The sequence below is a fragment of the Pituophis catenifer genome, unplaced genomic scaffold (assembly GCF_029215685.1).
Source record: "Pituophis catenifer annectens isolate HBS135680 unplaced genomic scaffold, rPitCat1.0.hap2 SCAF_1, whole genome shotgun sequence".
In the NCBI taxonomy this organism is placed as follows: domain Eukaryota; kingdom Metazoa; phylum Chordata; class Lepidosauria; order Squamata; family Colubridae; genus Pituophis; species Pituophis catenifer.
This window is the reverse complement of record NW_027256881.1, coordinates 74,052,810-74,069,092: the sequence shown is the minus strand read 5'-3', so window position 1 is coordinate 74,069,092 and position 16,283 is coordinate 74,052,810. Positions and strand designations below refer to the sequence as shown.

The window sequence follows — 16,283 nt, the reverse complement described above, 5'->3', positions numbered from 1 at the left end:
TTAAACATATGTACATATGTAAGACTAAACCTATGTACTTTACTTTTTAAAATGTCCTATATCCCTGCTGTAGAAAGTAGATAAGACTATGAAAACACAGTCATACCATAAGCAATTATACACTGATAGTTTGTGATTTTTAAATAGTGATAACTTAAGTTATTAAATTAGTCTAGGTTTTTTTTATTAAATCAGTCTAAGGGTATTTTTAACTCCAAAGTGAGTGTATATCCAATATGCTAGAAAATACCTCCTTTAAAATTGGTGGAAGTTTCAAGCAAGCATACACTGAAACAGTCTTATAACATGTAATTAATTAGCACACATCAACTCTAACAAATGGGCTTTGCCTAGTCTGACATCATAAATGTGCATTTTGGTATTTTTTGTAAAACAGTTAAATGCTATATCTTTAATCTATAGAACGAAGAATGTTCTATAAATATTTTCAAATATTTAAATAACCAAAGGAAGACAAATGCCTTGTATCCAAATGTACTATTCAATCCTAGCCAGTTTGATTATTGATCAAACTCAGCTTAAACATAAGTCTATTGCGTAGATACAAACTGATTAGTTGCAAGCTCACAAAAACAGAATGAATTATAAGGTTAATTCATATTTTATAATGGAGATCCTTTTGACACAGAAATGTTGAATTTGTTTAGCAATATTTGTGATTTTCCAGATGTTTTCTAAATATTTTGAGATATGTATTCAACTTTTATTTTTTACAAGATTACTGTTGCAAACATGAAACAGCCAAGTACCTACAGAACCCACGAATTACCTCTAAGGCAGGGGTGTTGAACTCATGTCACAACACATATCAGGACTTTTTTCCCCTTCGCTAAACCAGGTGTGGCCATGGCCAGCAAGTGATGCATCCGGCCCACTCTAAGGCATGGCCACAGTCTGCACAGACCTTAGTATTTCATTATTTTCTTTTATTGCGTAATATTAAAGCTACTTAGGCACATAACGTCCTCATACTTTTAGTGGTTATCTCTGAGGAAATTGGCAGGAAATGCCACCAGAACATACACACAGAATTAGTATAATTACAAATAATCTATTTACTATCTATTTTGGAAGAATGAAAAATATAAATAAGCAATACCTCATTTCTATCTCATAGAGTTCAGATAAAAAGTAATACAAAATAAATTGTCTCAGAAAGTTTCAGCTAGTAACTAACCTTTGCAGTCAGATTTCTTTGACAGATTACTTTAAATATTGTTGCTTTTAAAGATTAGGACATGTATTTTTAGTGCCACCTGCAGCATGATTCTAGAAGTAATAAATGCCACATGTTAGTCTTTATCAGAAAGATAAAAAACACATTAAAAGATTTAACTTTTATTACCCAGTATCATGCAGAAAAGTTAGACATAGCCCAGTAGTGTAGAGTTAATCTATACTATTGCTTCTGGGAGAGGCATTTCAACATTGTATTAACACAAAATATTTCACCTTTTGTTAAAGACTTGGAGTTTACAGTGCTAGCAAAAGTTGGCTCTTAGAAAAATTTGTTCAAGCTTGTTTGTACTGATGAAAATTCTTAAGACTGCGCACTGCAGGAGCAGCAAAATCCAAAGGAACTCTGACATTTTGGAAATAAAAGCAGTTGATCAAGCTGGTAAATAATACTTCAGCAATTTATTTATTTAGGGAAAGTTTTTTTTTATATTGTAAGGTAATCCTCAATTTACAATCATTCATTTAGTAATGTTTCAAAGTTACAACAACACTGAAAAAATGACTTAAATGACTTAAACCAGTCTTTGCATTTAAAATTATAGCAGCATCTCCATGATCACATGATCATAATTTAAGCCTTTAGCAACTGACATGTATTTAGGATGGTTGTAGTGTCCTGAAATCATATAATTGCAATTTGGTTCCAACAAGCAAAATCAAAGGGGGAAGCCAGATTTATTTAACAATGCATGATTCACTTAACAGTCATAGTGATTTGCTTAACAACCGTGACAAAAAGGGTCAGAGAAGGTTACAAAATCATAAAAACAAACGACTTGCTTAGCAATGGAAATTCTGGTCCCAATTCTGGTTGTAAATCTTGGACTATTTGTATCGTTATAGCAACTACCATGGACAGCAATTCCAAATAGCAGCTGGTCAAAGTACTGCACTCTAGAAAAAAAATCGTTGATTTCATCTACTGGGTACCATAATTCCTGCTCCAGCACTGATAGTGACATAAAACTTTGGAGACTTATACAACCAAGAAACAGGGATGGAAAACAACTTACTCATCGGCATTCTATACTTCTAAGTAAGATTTAGAAAAGGTAAACGTTCCCTACACATATTGACCACATTACCATTACTTTCGTATTATTGCCAAGAAAATTGTTTGCTGGTATCTTTTTTTCCATTTGACTCCCTCTCTTGGCTTTGGAAAAAGTGCAAAGAAGAGCAACTAAGATGATTAAAGACCTAGACGCTAAAACATATGAAGAACGGTTGCAAGATTTGGGTTTGGGTAGTCTAGAGAAAAGAAGGACTAGGAGGGGACATGATAGCAATATTCCAGTATTTGAGAGGCTGCCACAAAGAGGAGGGGGTTGATTTATTTTCCAAAGCACCAGAGGGCAGGACAAGAAACAATGGATGGAAACTAATCAAGGAGAGAAGCAACCTGGAATTAAGGAGAAATTTAACAGTGAGGACAATTAATTAGTAGAACAGCTTGCCTTCAGACATTGTGGGTGCTTCATCAGTGGAGGTTTTTAAGAAGAGACTGGATAGCCACTTGTCTGAAATGGTATAGGGTCTCCTGCTTGAGTAGAGGGCTGGACTAGAAGACCTCCAAGCTCTATTCTGATGGCTACAGCATAATTTCCTGGGTTCCCTTCCAAAGTCCAGATCCAGCCCTGCTTCTCTCTGCTCCCCCCCCCATTTATTAGGGGAAATGTTACCCCCTCCCCTTTTTTTTTTCCTAGGAAAGGGATTATTATTTTGCTGGAAAAACACCCAGCCACCCTGGGCTGAACATCAATATTCCATTTCATCCAGCTGGCGCGACCTCCCATGTGGAAAGGCGGAGAAACTTCCTTCGCTCGCGCAAATCCAAACCGAACTCCATCAAAATTCGCCGCTTTGCAAAAACTCCCGCCTCCGCGCCCCCTCCAGCCAATCGCAGAGCTGGGTCCCCAAGTTGCCCGTCCGCACTCTCGAGGCGGCAAAAAGCGCGGCTGCCCGCACGCTTCGCGCGGGTGACGTATCCCCCGGCTCCTTCGGGTGGACGGGAGGCCGGTTGGTCACGTGCTTCGGCGAAGCCCCTCCCCTTCCTAGTAGAGGAACGAATCTGCGAGGCTGGGCAGATCGCGGCTTACAGTTTAGGCGGTTGTCAGGGAGAAACAAGATGGCGGCGGCGACGACGGAGGAAGATACGGAGCTGAGAGATCTCCTCGTGCAGACGCTGGAGACGAGCGGGGTGCTCAACAAAATCAAGGTGAAGGGGGCGAAGGGCGGGGCTAAGCCTTGGCTTTGAAGGGGCGGGGGGGAAAGAAACGGGCGAAGCGCCCCGGCTGCACGCTCGAGAGAGAACGGGCGCGCTTTAGAGCGAAGCTGCCGGTTGCGCGGGCCGCAGATGAGGTCGAGGAGACGTCAACCGTACCAACCCGCCTGCCGCGACTATTCCCGCTTTCAAGGGAGGCAAATGGGGCAACGACGCTTTGCACCGCCCTCGATTAAAGGCGCATGCGTCGAACTTTTACTAGGTGGTCGAGAGGTGGAAGGTGTGAATGGTCGTTAAGAAAGCCGGACCATAATAGATAAAGGCCTCTGAAGCCCCAACGTTCTGTTTCCATGGTTTCTGGTGAGTGGCAGCACTAGGCCGCTATTTATGCTCCTGCAAATTGCCTATGGTCATCGGGTGGAGAATGGCAACTGTTAATAGTCGTATCTCCAGGACGCTTTAAAAAAAACCTCTTTTAAAGTTGTGAAGGTGGCATTACGCCATAAGAAGGACTCATTCCTGTGGGTTACACGAGAAAGAGCTTCCCTTTGTCTGCCTCTTGCCACTTTGGCTGCCCAGTTTCATTATATGATAGAAGGTCAGTCTTCTCTATCCTGGCCCTTGCACGTGTTGGACAATACTAGGCTGGTTAGAGTTATATGGGAGCTCCCCCCCCCCCATATTTTCGAGGGCATCGGGATAAGAAAGTCTGCCTCAGGTTCAGAATGAAAAGAAAGATTAATCCTACATCTCACATATATAACCAGTTAGTTTTCTAAGGAACTCAAGATAATGTACTTGATTATGCTTCTCCCCCTGCTACCTCTGTTCTCACAACAACCTCATGGTGTAAATTAAGCTGAAAAATAGGAACTGCCACCAGATTATCTGCTACATTTTGCGTCACAGAGGAGATTAAAATACAGGGGTTTCTTTTCTGTCACTTTGTCCCAGCGTTATAATTTTATATTCCAGGAAATACCATGCCTTCTGGGTAATTAAAAAAAAAACCCCAAAGAAGAAAATGTTCCATGAAAAGACATGTCGCTTTTGCGACAGTGTTGCATGGATACTGACATGAAGCCATCAGGAATTGAACCTGAATCCAATGTGATTTTTTATTTTAGCTATCTTTTGTGTTCTAATATTAAAAAGGACTGGATCCTGTATCTTCTTACTCTTGGACAACTCTGCAATACCCTTTATAAAAGATTTGATAATTAGAATGGGAACATATTACATCCTGTTTGCTATGGAAAAGTAGATAGATGTTACTTTCTTTCATAAGAATCTGGTTTGAATAAATCTAGATGCAAGGAGATCCAGGATCAATAAAAAGAAATATTTCTTTATACAGTAGTGTACATGTTTAATCATTTCATTCATGGCAATCAGTTCAATTAAGGGCCACCCATTAATAAAGGGATTTGATACATTCATGGAGGACAGGATTATCATGTGTAACTAGTCTTAATAGTTATACTATCGCCAGAATTAAAGGCACAATATGTTGAATAAAGTTGCAAAAGACAGCCACAGAACATATCACCTTCATGAATTGCTTGCAGGTTTCTCAGATTAATTTGAATCACCACTGTGTGATATAATATTGAAATAAAGAGGCTTTTGACTTTATCTAGCAAGATTCTTTGTTTCTCTTCTACATAGGAAATTACTCCTCTTTCTTTATGTACCATTTCACATTTAATATGACTTGCATTTATTATATTGTAACTTTAAAAGTTTGATATAGTTTCTGTAAGTGATCCTGTTTATTACATGACTCAAATATAATTCATTTCCATTTAGTTTTATTCTCATTTCATATTCTTGAACTCCTTCCCAGTCCTAAACTGACCTGTTTCTCTTGTCTAAGTTTACCTGTGTTTGGTTGAAGAGCTTTGTCAAAACAAAATGTTTTTGACATGCCAAATCTATATTATGCCAGATCACTTCTACTCAAAAAAAAATTCCATAATGTTCATGAGTGGAGCCTTCCAATCAGGAATGAACACTACTGGTACATAAGATGAATTTGTGCAAAGGCACTCTTAGTCATGGCTACCAACTGCTTTTAAAAGTAGGAATTAAGAGTTCAAGGGGGTCCCCAAATTGTGCATAATTTCTGTTTGAGGTAACCCCATCCATTACTAAAGAAGGAGAATACCTTGAACCAGGAAACCTCAAAACCTTTTAACCATTTGGTCTTGCTTGGGATGAGGTAAGAACCTTGACTGCATCACTTGGTTGGCCTAGGGTAGAAATATATAATGACATCATTAGCATATTGATGATACCTAATTTCTTAATAGATGTTCTCATCCAATGGTTTCATGTAGATGTTAAATATAAGCATATTAGGAGTAGAACTTGATGAGCACCACAAAGCAGGATCTTAGGCTGATTTCTCTTCTCCCATCAACATTGATTTGAATTTGCCCCAGGGAATAAAGAACCTATTCAGCAATATGCTTCACTTCTGACCCTCAGAGCTGATCTAGAAGGATACCAGGATCAATGGTATTGACAACAACTAAGAGATTGCATGATGCACCACCCATCCCAGCTCTGCCAAAGTTTATCTACAAGTGCAATCAATACCATCTCAGTATTGTAACCAGCTCTGAAACCCAACTGAGGGGTCCAAATAATCTCTATTTTCTGGGACATTCTGGAGCTCCAAACTGACTACTTTCTCAGCACTTTCCCTAAAATGGGAGATTTTTAGATCAGATAAAAATTGGGGCAGTGTCTTAGGGAGGAATGGGTCACTGCCTCTTTAATTGCTGGTAGAACTATTCCATCCTTAAAGGATGATTTAATACCAGCAGGATCCAACAACAGCTCTCCTTGGAAGTCTTAAAAAGGAGTAATATAGATCTTAATTACCATAGATTGCATCCATGGTTTGAAGAACCCTATGCATTTCTTCAGTACCATCCAATTTTAAACTCTTCCTGGGTAACCATTTAGATCATGCCTCAATCAGCTGCAAATAATTTATATAGCCAGAGTTCAACTAGAGTAAATCTAAGTGACTATCTGGTAAATGTAGGAATAAGAATTGAATTGAATTGAATCAGATCGAATCGAATCTGGAAGGGATCTTGGAAGTCTTCTAGTGCTCAAGCAGGAGACCCTATACCATTTCAGACAAGTGGCTGTCCAGTCTCTCCATCCACTCTTCTCCAGTGATGAAGCGTATATAATTTCTGAAGGCAAGTTGTTCCATTACTTATCTTCAAAGTAGCCTTGCAAATGTTTCTCCAACTCTACTTCCCCAGGAAGGACTGAGTCATTTAAAAAACATCACTGGATAGTACCAGCTAGAAAATACTTTTGTTTTATCACAAGACAGAGCTTTGGCTTTGCACATTGAAATCTGGATCTTGCTTCTGTTTTGTCTTAATCAGAATTTTCTTTAATTGCTGATTGTATGTATGTATGCATATGTGTGTGTGTATATGTATGTATGTATGTATGTATGTATGTATGTATGTACCGTCTTTCCCCGAAAATAAGACCCTGTCTTATATTTTTTTGAACCCTGAAATAAGTGCTTGGCCTTATTGCCATGCACTCAAAAGCCTGATTGGGCTTATTATCAAGGGATGTCTTATTTTGGGGAAAACAGGGTATGTATGTATCCATCCAAAATATGTGTGGAATAAGAAATGGGTGTAGTTATCGCAACATAAAAGCTAGATTTTAGATTTCATGCAAGTCATGTATCCCAGAAAAAAAATGGTTTTAAATGAGACTGTTTTAATGGTCATATCCAGGAACTATAAGGTTAGTTTTTATGATTGTTTTATTTGACGTATAGATTAAAATTTAATGAAATTGTTTTGCAGTAATAAAGTTATAATGATTTGATTTCTTGCTCAAAGTTGATAGTTTGATTGTGTAGTATTAAGTTGGCTTCAACTCTGAGTGACAGCATAGACTTTTTCCATGATGATCTGTCCCTAGCCTGATCCTTCAGGTCTTCCAATGATGCATCCATATCCACCACAATTTAGGCTTTCCACCTAGCTGCTGGTCATCCTTTTCTTCTCTTTTCTTCCACCTTTCCTAGCATTAGAACTTTCTCCAGAGAGCTAGAGAGCTATACTTTGTATAGTATGATAATTTTGTTCAGGTGAGACCTGTATGTCTTTAAAACATTTAATTTTATTCTTAGGCAAAAGGTTCCTGGAACACTTTATAAGTAAGATTAGCAGGCTCATCCCTGCCCATAGGCTTATAATCTCTCAAAGTAAGGCATAAAAAGCTAGTGGAAATATGTCAGTTGTTAAAGTTTCACTTCATATCTCAAGTAGTTGAGATGACAATAGATCAGGACATACAGTGGAGTAACAAATAATTATAGTTGAACAGAAACCATGAGCAACCGAATTATGAAAGAGCAGGTGGAAATCCAACTTTTCTGTCCATCACTTCACATGTGGCTTGTTTGTTATCTAATTTTCTTAATATACTTAATGTACAAACACATCTTATACAAAACTTTCATTGCAGGCAGAATTGCGGGCAGCTGTATTTTTAGCACTTGAAGAGCAAGAAAAAGTTGAGGTAAGGCATCAAAGTAATAAATGTTTAAATTAGTTGTAATTATCTCTGTAATTTTCTGTTGTAAGCTGCCCAGAGTCCCTTGGGAGTTGGGCGGCATAGAAATATGATTAATTAAATTAAATTAAATTAAATCTCTCTTTGTTGACACTTTTAAGTAAAGGAACCTTAACTATTTGAGTATGCTTAATTCTAGCTATTTCTGGTCCTCAGGTAATGTGTATGGAGATTCTTAGTCATCCAGGTCATAATTGTCCCAAAGGTGCTTTTTCAAGAGGCAACTGGATGTCCTTGTTTTTCTTTGAAGACATTTCACTTCTTGGATGAGAAGTGAAACGTCTTCAAAGAAAAACAAAGTCCAGTTGCCTCTTGAAAAAGCACCTTTGGCATCCTCAGGTAATATTAGGTGCTAACTCTTAAAGGGAGAGAGAAGACTGTGGGGTTTCTTTTTGTTTGACAATTTGTAACATCTGAAAAAGCTAAATGTTCCAGTTGAACACAGTATGGTTTCCCAAGATGACAGCAGTATCAACCCAGCCTGCATTTGCTGTGGGACCATCATTGCAGAAATAAAACTTGTGCTGATTTTAACCTTAAGGCTGTTCAGGCTGTTACCTTTCTATAGCAACTCCATGCCTGGAACTCCTCTCTCTTCTTTAGCTGGCAATCCCACCATATAAAGGTCATCCTCAACTTGCAACCTTAATGGAGCCAGCCCATTATAGTCGTAAGTTGTGATGGTTGTAAAATGGATCATTACATGATTGACCCGATTTTATGACTTTTTTTCAGCAGTCATCAGCAAATCATCATGGTCATTAAATGAATCCCCAGTCATTAAGTGAATGCCATGATTGTTAAATGAACTAATTGTTCACTGTGGGGCATGTTTGCCAAAAATGACTAAGTAAATGGCAGTTTTTGGCCAAAAAAAAACCCCAAATCACAGTCATGTGGCCAAAAGGACATTGCAAATGCTTGTAAATGTAGGCCAATTGTCGAGGGCCTGAATTGTATTTACATGACCACAGAGGGGAAGCCATAGGAGCATCATAATTAGATTGTAACTACCTTTTGGGGGAGTGATCTGTTGTAAATTTGAATGGTTTCTATATGTATGGTATTGACTGTTATTTATCTAGTCCTGATGGTTGTTGAACACTCAGATCAGCTTGGTATTTCTACTAAACCATTGACTGCTGTTCTCTGATTCTGATGATGGACCAAAAAGATGTTCATTTAAGTTAACAGAAATATCAATACCTGTTATGTGCCTCTTCAGTATAAATCCCATCATTACTTATTTATTAAATTCATATGCTGTTCATCTCATGGTTAAAGCAACTCTTGAGTGCTTTACTGCTTTTATTATATTGCTTTAAAGTACTGATTATTTTGCAGTGTAGGGAAATCTCTTAAACTGTTTTTCTTTTCTTTTTCTTTTTTTTTTGAGCAGAATAAAACTCCTCTGGTAAATGAAAGTTTGAAAAAGTTTTTAAGCACAAAAGATGGTAAGCCTCTTTTCTGTTCATTAAAGTTACAATATGCGTTTCACAAATAATGATCATGTGACAATGAAAGGGAGACTGTAGAGAACAAGGAAACAACCTGGACAAAATATTGCAGCAACCATTTTCTAGGACAAAAGAGCTGAAACATTTTTTTAAGTCTAGAAAAATTAGATAACAATTGAAAAGAGCTCAGGGTCCTCCTCTCTAATTCACTGGAATATGAGAAGAGGAATTCTATTATAGCCAATCGCAGGTAAAGATGTTTTAGCCTTTCTGCAGAATATATTTCTGGTGTGGTCTACATAGTGGAACTGATATGGATTGAACGAATGTTTATGAATGAACTACTCTTGTACTGAGCAATCAGAATTATTTCATTTTTTCTTGTATGAGCTCAAAAAATAAATATAACCTTTTATGGCTCCTTGAAAAAGCTATTATTCACATTCTTTCCACATGGCAAATGAAAATTATATCCATAGGTATTCAGTAGAAACTATGTGGGTCATTGTAATAATGTGTATAATGTTATTACTTGAAGATGTTTTTCATAAACAACTAATAGTTTAAATTTAATGTAATTTAATTTAAACACAAAATGCCAAGATTCGGTATTAAAAATCAGTTTCAAAAAACAAATCTACTGGTAACCTTTATAGGCTTTACCATTGAAAAACAATTTGGGAAGAAAAGAGCTTAATGAAGATATGAAAATCATATATATTCCTGTATGTTTTAAAAATAATAATATTTGTATTTTTTCTATGTTCATATTTATTACATTTAGCACTAAAAATACTCCAGATTCTTCACATGTTGGTCATATAAAGATGTAAAGATTTTAGTAACAAAGTATTATATTGAGATTTCTGGGTAAGAAAGCCTTGGTGGCACAGTGGTTACAGTGCAGTACTGCAGGCTACTTCTGCTGCCTGCCGGCTGCCTGCAATTTTGCAGTTCAAATCCCACCAGGCTCAAGGTTGAGTCAGCCTTCTCTCCTTCTGAGGTGGATAAAATGAGGACCCAGATTGTTGGGGGCAATATGCTGACTCTGTAAACCGCTTAGAGGGCTGTAAAGCACTGTAAAGCGGTATATAAGTCTAAGTGCAACTGCTAAGAAGAGAAGTCCTGCTTCACAACTTAGGCTACAGTCTTTTTCCATTTGCCAAATAATAGCCATTGAATTCAGTTGGAATTGTGATGTCATTCTCTTAAATGCTAAGATACATCAGTTTAAGAATATACAGGCCAATAAGAAAATGTAGCCTTGCAAATTAATTTATTTATTTAGAATATGTATATGTTTCAAACATTGCTTAACTCGAGCAATAAATGACTTTGTGTAGCTTACAAAAATCTCTCACCAAAATAAAAAAGTAAAATGGAACATGAGCTTAAAACAAAACAGTTAACTGGTGATCAGAAACTAAGATTTGTTGTACCCATGAAATGGGAACTCAGCTCATCTTGACCCAGGTGCCAGGGGAAAGAGCCGGGTCTCAATTTCTTTTTTAAAGTCTGCATATAGCAGGAGGTTGTTCCAAAGGCCAAAAGTCATCTCCAAGAAGGAACACCTCCTGGGTCTTACAAGGTAACATTGTTTCAAAAATGGGACCCAAAGCATCATCTCATTGGAAGCATGTAAGATGGACAGAAAATGTTAAGAAAAGGTAGTCGTGCAAATAACCTGGCACTGTGCCATGTAGGGCTTTGTAGGTAATAACTTTGAATTAAATATTTATTACTTAATGCATCTTGGAGATACTTAGATCTAGATCAGACTAGGCACCGTGGTGCCCGAGGGATCCACTATTGGTGCTTATCATATTTTCCATCCTGACTTTTTAAAATAGATTTAATTAAAAATTAATTAGGAAGATGTCATATTATAAAGCAGAGGTGAGGAACGATGGCTTCTTTATGATTTATGGACTTCAACTCCCAGAATGGCTGGCACAGTCATAAAAGGGTCATCGCTCCCCATCCCTGTTATAAAGGATAATTCTAGGCTCTTGCATCTTATGACGTGACACCTCTCCTGCGCGAGCTGCATTGGCTCCCGGTGGTCTTCCAGGTGCGCTTCAAGGTGTTGGTTACCACCTTTAAAGCTCTCCATGGCTTAGGGCCTGGGTACTTACGGAACTGCCTCCTGCCACCGATAGCCTCCCACCGGCCAGTACACTCCCACAGAGAGGGACTCCTCAAGGTGCCGTCGGCCAGGCAATGTTGGCTGGCGATCCCCAGGGGGAAGGCCTTCTCTGTGGCATTACCTGTCCTTTGGAACAACCTGCCCCTGGAGATACGTAGGATCCCAGATCTCCGTGCTTCTCGCTGTGCCCTTAAAACTTTTTTATTTCATCAAGCTGGGCTGGCTTGAATCCCCCCTCGCCTTTAGATATTTTTAATTGATTTTAGTTGGGGTGTTTAAATTTTATATTGGGCCAAAACTTGTTTAATTCTTTTAAAATTAATCTTAAATTTTTCATGTGATGTTTTTATTCTTGGCTGTTCACCGCCCTGAGTCCAGTAGGAGAAGGGCGGTATAAAAATCTAATAAAATAAAATAAAATAAAAATAATATTTATAGGAATGCCTAGAACCCCCACCCCACCCTAGTTTCCATTGGAAGTATATCATGGAATTTAAATGGATAATTGTGAATGTCTATGTCTGTCATGTCAAGTATTTTGCAAATAGGCAAGCATCCCATTTGATGAACATGCCCACATTTGTATTCTCAAAATTCCAATCCACTTCTATTCATACTATAGAGCATTACTGAACTTCGAAATGCTTTTCTTTTATATTAAAAATCCCAAGCACCTTTGGAATGTTAAAATCTTTTGTTTTTTAATCCAAAATGTATTTGTTAGGTTAAATTATGTGTCTTAATGATTAACAATTGTAATTAAAAGACATTTAATATGATTTCTTTAAAAGGCCGATTGGTGGCTAGTCTTGTTGCTGAATTTCTTCAGTTCTTCAATCTTGATTTTACTTTAGCTGTATTTCAACCTGAATCAAGCACAGTAAGCACTTTTAATATTTTTATTTCAACATTATACTCTGATATTGTTCTGGTTTAATGGAACCTGAATTCATTTTTAAACTTAATTAGTATGCTTTGTATTGCTGTTTTGGCATATCCTGAATGGGAATATAGTCATGCTCACTATAGATTATATGTAGGAGAAGTTTAATGTTTCAGTGTCTTATTTATGCTGTGATGATATAATTAAATTACAATTTTTCAAGTTTTTGTTTATTTCACTTAGACCAAGATAGAAGTAAAGAATATTCAGCTTATAACACTGGTTCTCAATGTTTTCTTCACCATGGACCGCCTTTAAATACCTCTTGTGGCCACAGACTCCCAAGATTTAACGCAAGGTTTAAATCGTAACATTTCTCTAAGCTTGACAACGTTGGATAATTCAATGTTGGGTTTAGAAAACATTTTGCATTTTCAGTACCACAAACTTAGTTGCTGTAGAAAGACCAACATCATATTTACTACGGATACCTTTTTGTCATTTGTTTGTTATTTGCTAATATGCATGGCAGAATTTCAGATTTGGGATGGTTTAATATTTGAATAACAACACTGAATGGATCTTGCTTTTATTTTCTGTACGCATTCAAAACTTAGTTTTATACTTCTGAAACAAGGAATTTAAAATAGATTTAGCTTGCAAGCAACTTTATATAGGATAAAAATAGGTTTTATCCCTTGATATTGACCAACCACTTCTATATTTGATGGCTCATCTATGTGAAACATGAAGAACCTCCAGTTCCCCTGAACATTTACATCTTCCCCATTTAAGATTATAGGAAGTTTCTATACCTCTGGGTTAGTTTCCCAATTATTTTCTTCCCTAATTTAATATTAAAATGAATTTAACCTTAATTATGGAAGTCTCCATACATTAAAAGTAAAGCCTTTTATTTATATATGTATTTTACAAATATATATTTAGCCCACTTCTGAATGGTAATAGGTGACATAATGTGTAGTGTAGTATAATGTAAAATACAATACGGTACATTTATTTACTTACTGTATTTGGATGTTATACTACAGTAGCCACAATAAAGTCACAGCGTAAATGAACATTTTTTCCAGTCCAACTATGGTTGGCTATGTTGATATCTCTATATCAGTTCATATAATGAATTTGGTTTGTAGTATCTGGTAGAGAGCTCATTTACTTAGCTTAAAATGTAAGCTGGAGAAGAATTTGGAAGGTGAAAGAGCATAATATCTGTCATATGTCAAGTTCATTTGTATATAAAGCTGTAGAATTAAGTAATTCTACAAGACCAATGAAAAATGGGAAGTTAAAAGAAAAAGAGGACATCTGTGGCACAGATATCTGCATATTGTAAAAAGGAATTTATGACTATGAATTTTGACATGAAAATGTTTTATATTTAGTTTGCTGTAAAAAAAATAGAGAACAAATGAATTACCTTTTGGCTTAGAGTTGCATATATGTGTACATATGTGTGTATCTGTGTTTGTGTTTTTGCAGTCAAATGGACTTGAACCTCGAGAAAGTTTAGCTCAAGACTTGGGTATTTTAGAACCTAAAGCCCCAGTAGATGGGCCCTTGCTACTGGAAGTGGTCAGAAGATGTCAGCAGAAAAAAGGCTTTTCTAACAGTGGAGACGTAAGACTGTTAACATCCTAACCATGTTAATGAATTCTTCATTTTGATGTAGGTACTTTGAAGAGCAAATTACTGTTGAAATAGTGATGTTGATTTAAAGTGTTTTGTAGTGTTTCCTTTGGAGAGAGTATGTCAGTACCGTTTTTGTGTGCATGTCTAAGTCAATCTTGATTCCTAGTGATAAAGCAAACAAGTTCCTTAAGTTTTCTTGGCAACATTTTCAGAAGTGGTTTGCCTTTGCCTTCTTCCTAGGGCTGAGAGAGAATGACTGGCTCCAGATTGCCCATCTGGCAGGACTTGATTTCCTTAGTCCTATTCACACATCTTAACCATTAGACTATACTGGCCTTTATATCTCTACTGCTTAATTATATTCTAATAAAATCATATTTTATATTGACTGATTTTCTACATTTCTATTTAGGTAGCTCCAGTAATACCTGAAAATGTACATTCACCTCCAAAATCATCAGATGAAAGGTCTAGCATACTTTCAGTGCCAAGTAAGGTAAGCTGGAATAGTAAAATAAAGCATATCTTTAAAAGTGATATTTCTAGATTCTAATGCTAGTCTACAAATTCTTTCTAATGGGAAAATATATATTACATAATAGCAATACCATGAGTATATACATATATTAAAGCTAGAAACATGCTTTTATACAAATAATTATGGAACTTTATATATGCACATACAGAGCATTTGTTGGTGGATCCTTCACTGTTTTCATAAAATTACTGACTTATGGTTGTCAAAATTAGAGATGAGAAGGGCTTTGCAAGGCTTTCTAGCTTAGCAAATCTTCGTTTTTAAATTATTTGAACTACCCTACTGCTGAAATCTGTTTTGAGGCCTAATCACTGGCAGCTTATGGAGATTTTCATAGTAATAATTGAAGCTCCGTCTTCTCTTGAATAACCCACCCAGCTTAATCGTAAACTATCCTTGGTGATTCTTCTAAAAAGTTAAAATTATTCTGCCTAAAGCTTTGGGTTCCATACATTTCTTTTAGAGATGAAGTTGAAAAACAGCTTTGCCAGAAATTGCTTAAAGGGTTTGATTTGGAAAATATTTCTAGGTCACCTTGCTATTTTAAAGTAAAACAAACTAATGTAGCAGAAAACATACGAATGGGTTCTTATACAATCAAATATCAGAACTGATGGTAGAAAGCACTTGTTATAGCTTCCTATTAAATCTGAACCAAGCTGGTATGGCTTGTTCAATAAACCATGAATAAAAATACCCTAACTTAGAATTATTTCTGATTCTCAAGTACCATGTTATTGATCTTAGGGAGAATTATTCAGTAATTTTATTGTCTTAACAATCCAAGTTCACTCTACAGGTAGTCCTTGATTTACAATAGTTCATATTGTGATTATTTGGAGTTACGATGGTACTGAAAAAAAGTGACAGATTTTCACACTTAAAACCATTGCAACATCCCCATGCTCACATGATCAAAATGAAGATGCTAGATAACTGACTTATATTTCTCACCTTTTATAACTTCTGACAAGCAAAGTCAGTGCGGAATCCAGATTCACTTAGCAGCCGTGTTATTAATTTAACAAGTGCAGTGATTCATTTAACAACTCTGGCAAGAAAGGTCGTAAAATGGAGCAAAATTCACTTAACAAATGTCTCATTTAGCAACAGAAATTTTGGGCTCAATTGTGGCTTTAAGTCGAAGACTACCTGTATTTCATATTTCTCTCCTATTTAATTTTTATCTTGTTAAACCATTCATGACCTTTTTTAAATTTCCAATGCTCATGTTCAAAAACTGTTTAATTAGACAGATGAAGTTCTTTTTAGGACATAATGTTTTGCATTATACATAGAAACTTAGTGGGGCAGATTTTGATAGTGATGTCAGAGTAAGTAATTAATAATGTTATAAGTTTAGTAGGTTTACTAAAAAACAAGGAGTACAGGATTTTCAAAGGGAAAATATGCCAGTAATGTATAGCATTAAAATAAATATTGAATAAATATTAAATTGGCTATGGATACTTAATTATATGATTAAGAGATAA

The 16,283-nt window shown here is 36.4% G+C and overlaps 1 protein-coding gene across 2 annotated transcripts in view; it reads left to right on the top strand.

Moving 5' to 3' along the window:
- Nucleotides 1-3,382: 3,382 nt before the first annotated feature.
- The window catches only part of CEP43 (centrosomal protein 43), a 28,775-nt gene continuing 15,874 nt past the window's right edge, over nucleotides 3,383-16,283 (top strand). For both annotated transcript variants that reach the window (XM_070951297.1, XM_070951290.1), the window contains exons 1-6: nucleotides 3,383-3,478; nucleotides 8,006-8,059; nucleotides 9,513-9,567; nucleotides 12,508-12,596; nucleotides 14,103-14,240; nucleotides 14,665-14,748. In XM_070951297.1, the coding sequence (XP_070807398.1) occupies nucleotides 3,389-3,478; nucleotides 8,006-8,059; nucleotides 9,513-9,567; nucleotides 12,508-12,596; nucleotides 14,103-14,240; nucleotides 14,665-14,748 (510 nt within the window). In that variant the 5' untranslated portion in view covers nucleotides 3,383-3,388. The remainder of the gene's footprint in view (nucleotides 3,479-8,005; nucleotides 8,060-9,512; nucleotides 9,568-12,507; nucleotides 12,597-14,102; nucleotides 14,241-14,664; nucleotides 14,749-16,283) is intronic.